Source organism: Vipera ursinii, assembly GCF_947247035.1.
Source record: "Vipera ursinii genome assembly, chromosome: 2".
Taxonomy (NCBI): domain Eukaryota; kingdom Metazoa; phylum Chordata; class Lepidosauria; order Squamata; family Viperidae; genus Vipera; species Vipera ursinii.
The window spans coordinates 197,740,876-197,754,306 of NC_139513.1; the positions used below are offsets into that span (position 1 = coordinate 197,740,876).

Consider the following 13,431-nt stretch of genomic DNA (forward strand, 5'->3'; position numbering starts at 1 on the left):
CAATCCTCCTAGGAAAGCCAGCCAGGAAACATGACTAGATGAACTAATTCTACTTTATTGTAAGGCTACATTAATGGATTCCTGCAAGGATGAAGGTTCAACTTCCTGCTGCTTAATCCCTTAAGGCAGTGATGGCGAACCTTTTAGAGACCGAGTGCCCAAAAACCGCCCTGCCCCCGCTCAGCCCACCCACTCCCGCCCTCAGGGCCATCCACGGCCCACCACAGATTGCCCAGGTGGCCCTTCAGTGCCATGGTGGCCACGCCCTCCGCATCTTCTGCTGCCCAGCTGCCATGTGCTTGGCTACGCTGCTCCCTGCGGGCCGCACCCAGGGTTACTCTCCTCCGGGGGGGGGCTGCTGGTGAGAAGGGGGCTGTGGGGGGAGACGGGGCTGGGGCTTACAAGTCTCTGGCACTCGAGCCATAGGTTCACCACCATTGCCTTAAGGGAAGGGTCCTTCCTAAGTTTCTTCCTCTGACCATTTAGCCACTTGGAGCTCCTGCCTCTGATTGTTTTCTAGGCAGCATTTCAATCCCCAAGTTCATCCACACATTCCATTAAATAGAGACAAAAATCACATTAATGCACAAATAAACAAAGTGAAGACAAAGATATGGTAGGCCATATTTATTGACAAAAGAGTTTATATTTAAAAGAAAACATACTATATAGGTTGAAATAAGCATGGCTGGGAAGAGATAAAACCGTCTGTACATTCGTAACGAACTGGGAGATCTATAACTTGCAGCTTGACAGGATGTCTTCCACTAGTCTTTTATAGACCCAGGCATCACCCTTCAACCGTTGCCTTCTAATGCCCATGACTTCAGGTTTGCTTAGCTGGCAAATCTCCAGTTCAAACTGCATTGTCACTTTGCCATAGTCTGACTGGGTTTGACACTTCAGTTTATAGCTGTGAAAAGTAAAGAAAAGCAAATGAAGCCCCTGACCAGGAAATCTTTTACAAAAAATAAAAAATAAAAAAATCCCCATAGGTTTTCATTTTCAGGAAGCTTTTATTTTCAAGAATGATCCAACTCTCTTGAAAAACCAATAAGCATCATTAACACAGAAGAAAGCCATAACGGATTGTTTTTATCTGCCACACAGGACAAAACGAGCAGCTTCAGACCTGGAATGTTGATATTTCAGGAAATATTTTTCTGAAGAATATGCCATTAAACAAAAGTTTGGCATCAAGCAATTCTTAACAGAGATCTTGGACAAACTATCACTATCAGGGGCAGAGCTCAATATTTACCCTACTTACCCTTTCTGTACATATTCAACTCGCTTTTTTGGAAGGACAGCAATTATTTCCTGTAGCAACTCATCCGGATTTATTAAGTTAGTCAATGTCACATTGTAGTGAGCCTAAGGGAAAAAGTATTTAATGAGGATTATTTCGCAGAGCAAAACACACACACACACACGTTCATATTCAGAACAAACTAACATGTGGAAAATCTTTCTGAGATAACTTCCTGTATTTTAAGTTAGGAACTTGAAAATATAAATGCACTAGAATTAGATCAAATCAAAAACCTGTTGAGATCAGCATTCTGTTTCCATAGTGCCAACTAAATGCCCCTTAGAAGCCAACTTAACAGGATATTATCAAAATAGAACATTCCTATTAGGAACTGATATTGAGAGGTATACTGCTTTTTGTATGAGAGGTAATAAATAATTATCTCTAACTTTGTTCAGAAGCCAGATCATTTGCTGCATTCTTTCAGAAGGTGAAGAAAAAAAAATAAGCACAACATATTTGAACTTAAATCTGCATTTTGCCCTCCAAAAGTTTGACTTTCAGTAATGAAAATGGCCTACTGGCCATGTGAAAACCAGTTAATTTTCCCAGGGACATCCTGGGAAAACCTTTGGAAAATCAGGTATCTTTGCATTGCGTTTTATATGCAAAGTCTGCTTAATCTGTTATGTGGCAGTTATTCCAAGCCTGCAAATCTGCAATGGTTGGGATCACGGATCTAAAATCCTTCAAGCTAGCTAACCTAAGATACAAGAAACCCACCAATTGTATTTTCAAAGATTGTGTGTCAGCAGTCAGATGGGTCTTATGTGTTTTATTATCAGATAAAATGCTTCATTTCTCTTGAAGAGCCAGTTTCATATTTGGGGATCTGCAGCGAAAACAAGGATTGGTATCAATGGTTTCCCTTGATCCCTGCAACCCATTTCAACGGAATTAGTCTTATTGACAAACATACCTTTAACTTCCTGGGGCCTTCTTTAGCTGAACCTTTCCTTCTACTGGGGGTAAGCATTGTAATCATTTTATCCAAGCCCCTTTCAAGGCTGCCAAACATTTTGGCTCCTTTTCTTTTTTGGCCATTTTCCAGATGCATCTGATTTAAGTCCAGCTCCACTGAATGGCACCTGTCATAATGAGAGACAGCACGCAGGTGAGTAGATTTAATGCTGCTCACTTCAGCTACAGCAACAATGGATCTTCCATTTCTGTTTCAATAGCAGGAAGTGTGTAGGAGGGAGAAATTTACAGCGAAAGAAAAAGGAGGGCTTGCTGCACAACAGTCATTGGGGATTTTGAGAGAGAACTATATATGTGCTCCAATTCTCTGGGGGCACAAAAGTGAATTTTAATTATGGAAAATAGGAATGCATCCAAGACTGCTGAAGTGTGTAATGCTTTTAAAAAAAGGCCCACAGCCCTTTAATATTTGTTGGTAAATGTAAGAAAGGATTTAAATAGGTTTAACGCAGCCAGCACTGATACAAGGCAAAAAAAGCACTTTTCTTACCAATGTAAGGATTAAGACTGGAATAACTGCTGGACATTTACCTTCTCTCGGGGCTAATGACGCCAGCTGTCAGCTCATCTGCTTTAATAGGAGTATTTATTGGCATTGCTTGGGCGACTGGATTTTTCCCTGCAAGAACCATTCAAGTTTGAATCAGTATGTCTAGAAAGATAACTATTCCTTCTTATACCCAGGCTTATTAGCTTACAAAAGTTAGTTTTAAGTTAACAAAGAACACTTGATCTTTGATTAGTTGTCCTAGAAGAAAAAATGAATAAAGATGTAAGTTAAAAACTAAGTACATGAAAAATGGAGGGGAAGACATGTTTGAAAGGAGGGTTAAAAGAATCTGTTTTGGGACATCCGGTTTGCGCTTGTTGCGCATGGCCGCGCAAGAACAGACCTCCACTTCCCACGGCTAAATTCTCCCTGTCTGGGGGATCCTAGATGGGTCTGAAGTCACCCAGGAGAGGTGACAGAGAAGGAGGGGTGCCCTGCTGATCACGAAGCGATGGCAATCACTTCATTTGATCTGGTAAAAGCCCTCTGAACCCGACAGGAGAAAGGCTAGCCGCATGCCAGCATCTAGCCCAAGCTACTGAAGCCAAAGTCTAAGAGCACTACCAAGAACAACGGTGAACAGTGTGCTTGGAACTGGTGAGAGTATTTGATCTTCTTTTCTTGGGAAAGATCCCCAAAGCAAACAACTTCCGAAAGTGAGGGGTGGGGTTTACATTCCCATTCCCCCATAGATGGAAGTGGCAAATTAACCTTTAAGGAGAAAAGAACTATATTGAAATTAAATTCAAAATACTATAATCTGATCAAAGTTAGAAACTAAAACAAACTGCTAAGCTTATATTCTAAAGAATTTTGATTGAACTACATAGAAAAAGAAAAATAATAAGAGCATTTTGTCTGAAAGAGCTGGAAAATAAATATTTGCTGACATCTAGTGGACAAAGAGAGTATAGCATACTAAAGATAAGGCCCAGAAACAAAGAATAACAAATCTGTTCCCATGAACTCTAATAACCTTCAAGAAGATAGTTGCTAAGGAACAGAGAAGAGATTGAATACCAGATTGGCTGGCTACAAGATTGGAAAGTGTTTAAAGGGAAAGAAATGTTCTGATTATGGTTTAAAGTTATGAACTATTTAAAAACTTTGATCTATGATAAAATATTGAGAAGGGAAGCTACAGAAAGGATTTAAGTTGTTTAATTATACTGAATTGACAATTAACTCCTGAAAGAAAAGAATTGTTACAAAACATTGACTTTACTGAAACTTTGACAACTGAAAATTACAGTGGATTACAAAAATTATATATAACAACAAGAACTATACAAAACTGGACTGTATGAATGCTGAGTTTTGGTTAGCAGGACAAGGCTAACTACAGAGACTATGACATTTATGATGGACTATTCGAAAGGGGGAGACAACATGGATATGACACACTCATCAAAAAATGATAGAAAACCACACCTAATATGTATTCCTGAAAGTTTAGCTTGAAAGATCAAAGACGTTTAGAAATACTTCAAGACAAGACAGATACTTTCCAAGACGAAATTTATGTAATGCTACGACAGATACAAACTACAATTAACTTAAACCACGAGGAGATTAAATATAATTCTGATACTATAAGTGAATGTACTTTTATCTTAAATCTACAATCAAAAAACATTCAAAGAATGATGGTAAAGAATGAACAAACAATTCATACAATAGAATGTGAACTAGAAAAAAATGATTTGACTGGCGAAGTTACAACTGAAGAGAATTATACCTTACTACAAACAAGAAAAAACTTACAAGACTTGGAGACAACAATAAATATGGAAAAGATACCTTACGCATTAGAACGTCAAAACAAACCTGAGAAGAAAGAAGACTTAATAAAATGGACACTGTTAGGAGAATCATTGTTTGGGAGACAAAAAGCACACATATTATCTACTATGTATCCTCTACTCCTAACAATAACTACAAAAATACGAGACGGAACAAGTTGAAAATATTAATTTGGAAAACAATTTGGCAAAGGAAGATTGGTTGGGCTGAAGAGACTGGATTCGCCCTACATGGAATATTATATGAGTAAACACCTGTTTAAATATGGCTAAATAAATAACTTTGGTTATAAAGGGACTTTAGAATAAGTGGGATAAGAGATATAAGTAATATAGTACTTTTTTATAAGATACAAAATGTAAAAATATAAGGATGTTGTAAGTGAAGGAAAAGTTTGAATTTTAAAGACAAATTAAGTTTGAAAAGATTTAGAATTAAAATATTGAAATATTTAGGGGAAATTAGGCTTAATAAGAATTCTGAAAAAAAGGATATATAGTGATTTAACTAATTTCTACAAATAGAAGTAAAATATAATCTGACTAGAAAGATGTTGGAAAGAGAAGAAGGGGACGACAGAGAATGAGGTGGCTGGATAGAGTCACTAAAGCAGTAGGCGTGAGCTTAAATGGACTCCAGAAGATGGTAGAGGACAGGAAGGCCTGGAGGAATGTTGTTCATGGGGTCGCGATGGGCCGGACACGACTTCCCAATAACAACAACAAAGAAAGATGTTATTAGATGCTATGATAGATAAGTAGTATAGTATTTCTATAATATATGAAATATGAAAATACTGGGATGATATATTTAAAGGGAAAATTTAGGTATTTAGATGTTAAATACTGGGAAAATATGATTGATAAGAATTGTTTGAATATTATGGAGAAATTGAGCTTAAACAAGATTTATGAAAATAAGATACATGGTAAATCAATAAGATGATTCTTACAAAAATAACATAAGTTGGAAAAAAATCCATATAAGGACGTTACTACTGTTGGTATAAATATAGAAGAAAATGTTTTTACTCAATCATTTAAATATGGAAAATGCCAAATATTAGAAATTATATTTGTTTAATGTTATAGAAGGAGAATATCATTGGGTGAAGAGAAGATCTAGGAAATATATTTACAATTGATATACTAACTGTGGAAATATAAAAATTAATTACTATTGTTTATTAATTATTATTAATTGTATATTTTGTTTTCTAAAAAAATTATGAACCAAGACAACACACTGTACACCAGGCACTAAGGATGTTATTGCAAAAAACCAATAAAACTTTTACAAAAAAAAGCTGTTTTGTGTATTTTACAAGAAAGTGAAATTGAAATAAATAGGTGGTCTCACCCATTAAGTCTTTTGTTTGTTGAAAATAAATTTGACAGAAATGATTACATTAGTACATTAGATAAAATGGTTGCATCGACCTAGTACTTAAATAAAATGTACACTCCCCATGAAGACTCAACATAAGGATGCCATTTTCAATAATAGCCTCCGGACAAGTAGGCTGTAGGTCAGCCTATAGCTTGTTCTCAAGTCCACAAACCCATCTAGCCAACTCAAAGCTACTTGTTTCAATCCATTCTCTATAGTTACAGATTATACCCTCGGGTGGAAGAGCATAATTGGGAGTTGTCAGCACTTGTTTCTCAGTCGTGGCCCAAGCAGACGTCTTCGGTGGAGGAATCACAAAGGGCTCTGCCTGTGCAGGTGGAGCATTGGCATTCTCTTTGTTGGCACGTTTCTTTGATGCTCCTCTCTTGGGCACAGAAAGTAACGGTGAACTGAACTCTCCCCCATCCTGGAACATTAGATTCTTTAAATAAATAAATAAATATATTTAGACAAAGGCTTTCCAATTTCATGTGAAGAACATAATAATTTTATCTATTCATAAATCCTAGATGCTAGAGCAATCTATTTATGAGTTGGACAAGCTCAAGTTCCATTTCCACTGATAAACAAGTTACCTCTGTATCACTGCTATTAGTTAGCATTATTAGTTGCAGGGGTCCATGTCGGAGGACATAGAGTACCTGTCATGGTTCCGACAGATGAAACTCTTCAAAGAACTTCAAAGCATTGTTTACCTTAAAGAATCTTTATTCAAGTAGCATGGCATCGTCGAAGCCAAAATCTGAATTCTTCTCCCCTAAACACATAGTATCAAAGCACAATTCCCTACTCTAATTAACAGTCATAAATCACATTCTCCAATTAGTTTGAAATGCAGACCTTCCCTCCAGTTCTCCAACCCATTTCTTATCATGTCTTATTTCAAACAACCTTGAAAAACACTCTACTATGTCTAACTCAGACATGTCAAACACAAGGCCCGGGGGCCAGATCCGGCCTGCGAAGTGGTTTCATGCGGCCCGCGAAGCCATCCTGGAAACAGTGAGGGAACGGTCCCCACTGCCTTGGCCCTGGCCCAGAGACCCTCCTCCTGCCAAAGACCCTCAGATCTGTCCCACTCCTGCCCAGGCCCCCATAGGCACCCTTGATGCGAACGATGTAGAGCTGGCCATGCCCACCCAGTAGGCCATATGCACTCTAGCCACGCCCATCCAGTAGGCCACACCCACCCAGGCCACACCCACCCAGCCCCCTGAGGGCAACTGCAATGCTGATGCGGCCCTCAATGAAATTGAGTTTGACACCCCTGGTCTAACTAATTCCTGGTCTACACATTCTTCCTCCTCCCCCCAGCATCATCTAAATCTAAATCTAAAAGTAACACAGAGGTTAAGGGGAAAATGGCTGCATCTTCATATTTTGTCAAAGCAAGAGCATCCGATGTTAGCAGTGTTGACAGTACCCAGGACAAAGAGTACCCGGCAGTACCCATAGAATTCAGAAGGTTTCTTTCTGTTATCAGTCTCATATGGAAGAATGGACAAGAGAAAATAGGAACATACAGACAGCAGTGGTGAGACCAGTTCAACTATCTAATCTAATCTAATCTAATCTAATCTAATCTAATCTAAATAATTTAATCTATGGCATTGACATATAAGCAATATAGAGCATGAGTATGAAGCCAAAGAAAATTCTTCCCTACAAAACAGATCAACATGTTTTAGTAAATCCATAAGCTTTATCCAATTGTCTACAGAATTTTTTTTGCATATTGAAGGTGCCACTAGTATGACAGACTAGCACCACTGCTATTTAACAGCACATTACTAAGAGTTCTGGAGAAACAAAGATAGCTTCAGAGGTTTGTCACCCTTATTTCCATATCTATTTAGCTCTTGCACCATATTAATCAGCTTATCCCAATAATAATCTACAATACACATCTATGTTTTTACTTTGATCTACTAAAAGAAAATTCAGTGTAATTTACAGCTGTCCTCCTATTTAGTGAACAGAGGTCCCCAACCTTTTGGGCACCAGGGACCGGTTCTGTGGAAAGAGGTTTTCCTGCGGACCGGAGGGGACGTGGTTTTGTGTGCTGCCTGCATCCTTTGAATGGGGCTTTCCTTGTTTGTGCGGATGGGTTGCTGGCATGCTGCGGCCCAGTACTGGTCCATGGACCGGGGGTTGGGGACCCCTGGATTATTTATTTATTCGGTTTATATACCGCCCTATTCCCAAAGGACTCAGGGCGGTTTACAAGGCAAAATTTAAAAACAATCCAATATAAAATTAAAATAAATTAAATTAAGTCTAGCCACAAAAATTAAATCACAATTTAAAAACATTAAACCCCTCAGTCCAGACCAGATAGCTCAAAGAGCCAGGTTTTTAGGTCCCAGCGAAATGAACGAAGGTCGGGGGCAGTCCAGAGTTCCGTTGGCAGTTGATTCCATAGGGTAGGCGCGCCCACAGAGAACGCCCTCCCCCTGTGGATCGCCTGTCGGCAATCCTTGACCGGCGGTACCCTGAGGAGGCCCTCCCTGTGGGAGCGCACAGGACGATGGGAAATTAGAAGATATCTATTTATCCTGACTTGAGATGCCCTTTAAGAAGCCACGGAAGGCTGCCATTAACTAACTATTAACCTATGGGTATGTCTAGTTCAGTATTTTCCAGGGTTGCAAATAAATTTCTTCTGCTGGGAGATGCCAAGAAGTTGACCGCTGATCTTTCTCATGGAAATGAGGTCCCACCAGCCTAAATCTCTCCTTTTTTTTTGCTGTTACCTCTGAAACTGGGTATGTCAAGCAATACAATTGTTCACCATGATACAGTGGTTAGGGTTGTTGAACCAGAAGTGGGAAATCCCATATCCTAAAATCTACCCTCAGCTACAGTCATATCCTGGACCACTTTCTCCCCTCCAACTGATGCTACTGTATGGGTTTGTTGTGAGGAAAATACGGTGTGACATGCATACTGCCTTGAGTTCCCCCAAAAAGGCAAGAATGCCAAATAAATGTACAATATCTACATACAGAAGCAGTTTTATATAAAGCAAAGATCAGAGTAGATCCTGTTTTCTAAAGAGTACAAACCAAAAGCTAGACATGACTTAAATACACTGCTGAGAAAATAAATTAGAATAAAAGGTCAACATTTATAGATACCTGCTTAGGTCTGGGTGTATTTCCTAACATAAGGTGAGCTTCATCAAAAGAATTTAGAAATTCCATGGATCCAAATACATAGGGCAATTCTTTATTGTCTGGAGCATCTTCATAACTCAGGGCCTTTTTTAACTGAAACAAAGAATTGTTTTAGAAGTAACGAATAGATAAAGATGCAAATCCACAACTGCCTATGGTTGATTCTGAAGGCCCCTTGGCACAATAATCCAGCCTGGCACTTTGGCTTCAGTATAGTTAAAAAAAGGGATTTAACTGCATACACTTGGAATATTTCTGTTGTTAACAAGGAGCCTATATATTATTCTCACCCACTTCCCATTTTTATATACTACAAATGATTGCAGTAAAGCCTATTTGATCAGGATGGATGGATGGTGTAGTGAGATCTTTGCCCTGTACATAGAGAATTGCAACTCCCTTGTTGTCCAATACTATCAAGCGGTTTGCTTTTTTCACCTTGCCAAGATTTAAAACAGAAGTCATTTTGGCATAGTGGTTAAGACAGTAGGCAAAAATCAGGAGATCATTAGTTCTACTCCTTCCTTAGGCACAAATCCAGCTAGGTGATCTCTCTCTCTCTCAGGCCAAGAAAGCAAGAAAAGGCAAACTACTTCTCAGATTTTGCTCCAAAATGCAAGGACTCATCCCGGCACTTGTAAGGAATCAACAATGGCTCAAAGCCACACATACACACAAAAAGACTTAAAATAGCTTAGCTTTAATACAGCAGTATCTGGAGCCTTCTACAATGCCCTGTATTGTATATTTTACAGTGAGATTTGCTAAGCTATGACTTATACTGAATATGTGGCAGGCTTAGTGGTTTGCAATTCAGAGAATTATCAAGCTACATTGGAAACACTGGAGTTTTTCCTCCCCATGGTAATTATTATTTGAATACCGACAAAATAGATATCAGTAAAAACAGATACATACTTTCCCTTCTCTGGACGGTGTGATGCTCATACATTCTCCTGCCAGAGAAAGAATCCTAAGGCGAACAGGTTTAGCATGAGTCTTCTTGTATTGCAGCAATAGGTATGTTGCAGATACATTATCATATTTCCACTAATAAAGAAACATACATTCTGGTTACTTGTTTCTAGAAAAAAATACAATTTGCTCAAAACTCACTAGGAAACCTTAGTAGAACTTGCATTTCAGACTTTCAAGCCTTTTTCAGTTAAACGCATGCCGCATGTCATCCTCCTTCCTTGAAAGGACAGACAGCAACAATGTCCCACACTTCAAACACCCTCCAGTAACTTTCCCCCCTTACCAGAGAGACATTCAGAATTTGAATCTGTGACATGCCTCAAAAGCCAAGGTTGCTTTATTACTCTGCCGTCTTTCAGTTAAATCGCAGGATAATTATACACAATTTCCTACCCCCAATCTTGGTCCCTGATACACAAACATACGTTTGCTCATTTAGATACATTTAGCAGAATTAAAACTCTCATTAATTCCACCCCTACTTCATGATCATAAAATCTGTGAGATTCATGTCTTACCTCTAGTCTCTTTTCTTTTAATTTCATAATCATAAAACAGTCCGTATTTTTCAAATCAATCTGCCATGAAATATGCAACTTCTTACCATGAAATAAGCAGCTGATTGCCATGAAGATGATGCCTGAGCAGTTAAGAATTTAGGTTTGCACGATTTTCCAAAGGGATATGAAATTTAGTGCCCGCTTACCAGCGATGAAGTATATATTTGCAAAAAAACTCAACAAGAAAAAAAACAACAGGCTGTGTTCTCAACAATGGGACCATATCGGGGCAAGGCCTACCCATCACTATCATCCAGTTCTAGCAATACAGATGAAAAAGAGTCCTTGGGGTATTCTAAAATCTAAAGTGTGCTCTTAATGTCCTCTGTAAGGTAACAAGCCTGAGTAGCATCTCAAATGAACAGACAGCCTCTCTAACCAGAATCCTCTGCAGGAAATGCAGCATTTCATTAGAACAGACATAGAAAACATCTTTAAAAGGCAAAGAGTTTGAAACAGAAAAAAAATGACATGGGGTGGGGGGAGAGCAGTGCTCTGTAAGTTTCAAATCAGAAACTCTCCTGCACATAAGCCATTATTGTACACTCTTGTCTCTCAAATCATTCCTTACCTCACAGAATCAATAGTTACTACCGTGTTTCCCCAAAAGTAAGGCCTATCCCAAAAATAAGCCCTAGCTCTAGTTTTGGGGCGAGGCACACACTTAAAAATCAAGCTAGGGCGGGGTGAGGGTGTGGAGCTGCCTCACATGCCCCACACTTACTTACCTGGCAGCCAGACCTCTCCTCACCAGCCCACTTCTTCTGAGGCGTTTTTTGCTGCCAGGCCTGCATTTCTCAGTCACAGGCCTTTCCAAGAAGGCCACTGCAGCCGAGAACTAAGCTATGGATTCAATCCATAGCTCTGTTCTACAAGTCTTCTGCAGCTGAGGACCGAGTTATGTTTGAATCCATAGCTAGCTACTCAGCTGCATAGGCCTCTTGGAAAGGCCTGACCGCAAAATGCAGGCTGGAATGCAGCTGCTCCTTCAGGCCCAGAAGAAGTGGACCCACTGGACGGGGCTGTCGGTGCAGAAGGCAAGACATCCCCCGAAAATAAAATCTGGTGCCTCTTTTGGAGGCAAAAAAAAAAAAAAAAAAGACCTGGTCTTATTTTCGGGGAAACATGGTAATGTGTATGTTGCTTTACGGTAGCAGAATCTAATGTCTTGGACTGTCGATTGGACCAAAAAGTAATTAAATAAAATAAAATCGAGACATTTGTATTTTACACTTCATAAATTGAATAATTCAATTATAACAAGGGAGCTAAACAATTTTTTGGGGGGTGTGCCAATGAATTTCATCTTCAAATAAGGTCTCAAAAATATTTGCCATGTGGATGTTTCATTTCCAATGGTAATCGAGTTCAAGGAATCTTGTCCTTGACAATGTGGATAATTTAAGTACCTTTATATAGCTTCACAATTTATTTCCTCATGCAGATAAACAGTCATTTTTTTATTTCCATAGAAAATTGTTCCATGCAAGACACATTCCATAAACAAAGAAACAAAGAAACATCAGCTTGAGATTCTGGTCAAACGTCTCTGAAATTGGTGATAAGGCTATATTGAGCCTCATTCTAGCAAAGGAAAGTGAGGTAGGTAGTCAGATCCGATTGTTGATAGATGAAGAAATGATGCTGGTTCTTGCTAACAAGGACCAAAGGCCCAAGGTGTATCCAGAGGTACATTAGAGGTCAATTCTTTATGAGACAAAGTGCAATGTGCCATTACTTCATCTAATGTATGTACCCAAAAATACAACAGGGACTCTGTTGTAGAAGCCACAGTTCAGATCATAAAATAAAAACCATTTGGCTCTTCACACATCTGACTCTCTTAGTGGGAGGGGCTTGTTAATTCCTCAATTTAATTTCTAGAGCCCCCTCCAGAGGCATCTACCCACTTAAGCCTAGCGTGGTATACTCTTTCTGGTGATTAAGATGAAGAGAAGAGAAGAGAAGAGAAGAGAAGAGAAGAGAAGAGAAGAGAAGAGAAGAGAAGAGAAGAGAAGAGAAGAGAAGAGAAGAGAAGAGAAGAGAAAAGAGACCTTAGCACTATCTCTTGGGCACACATTGTCAATACACGAGGCTCAGCCCCATCAAAAACAAAATCAAACATTATATACATCTAAAGTTTAGCAGAAACTGTGCCACTATTTTAAGTTTTAGACATTAAACCAACATTCCTGGTTGAGGGAAATAAATAGAGCAGTCCAGACCATAGGGGGAAAAGCAGTTTTAAAAGAGAATTGTAAAAGAAAAGACAATGCTCTAGGCAGGCCACAAGATGGTGCTGGCTACAAATAAAAAATACTTCAACGTAAAGATTTTTGAGTGGGATTTTAATTATTATTTCAAATCACAGAAAAGAGGAATTATTACTTTATGCATAAGGCCGAAGTTCATACAATTACTCAGCTTGCGCAGGGAAATGATCAGAGACTTTTAGAACACAGACACCAAAACCAATTCCTTTTCTTTTCCTTCAGAAGTCCTACCTCAAGCATACGTTCCTCTTCTTGAATCTTCCTGGATTTTTTCCCCTTAAATTCCAAAGTCTAATCTGAGACTCTTGGAAACAATGTTAATCTCCTCTTAATCTACCTTTGGTCCAGCAACTTCTGTCTTGCTTTTTCCATACCCAAAATAGAGGAA

At 38.9% G+C, this 13,431-nt stretch overlaps 1 protein-coding gene across 1 annotated transcript in view; it reads right to left on the reverse strand.

Moving 5' to 3' along the window:
• Nucleotides 1-612: 612 nt before the first annotated feature.
• Nucleotides 613-13,431, reverse strand: part of MELK (maternal embryonic leucine zipper kinase) — a gene marked incomplete at its 5' end in the record, with an annotated part of 37,324 nt that continues 24,505 nt past the window's right edge. The window contains 7 exons of the mRNA XM_083350977.1: nucleotides 613-913; nucleotides 1,271-1,374; nucleotides 2,232-2,400; nucleotides 2,825-2,912; nucleotides 6,267-6,477; nucleotides 9,194-9,325; nucleotides 10,151-10,282. Of these exons, the coding sequence (XP_083207103.1) occupies nucleotides 736-913; nucleotides 1,271-1,374; nucleotides 2,232-2,400; nucleotides 2,825-2,912; nucleotides 6,267-6,477; nucleotides 9,194-9,325; nucleotides 10,151-10,282 (1,014 nt within the window). The 3' untranslated portion in view covers nucleotides 613-735. The remainder of the gene's footprint in view (nucleotides 914-1,270; nucleotides 1,375-2,231; nucleotides 2,401-2,824; nucleotides 2,913-6,266; nucleotides 6,478-9,193; nucleotides 9,326-10,150; nucleotides 10,283-13,431) is intronic.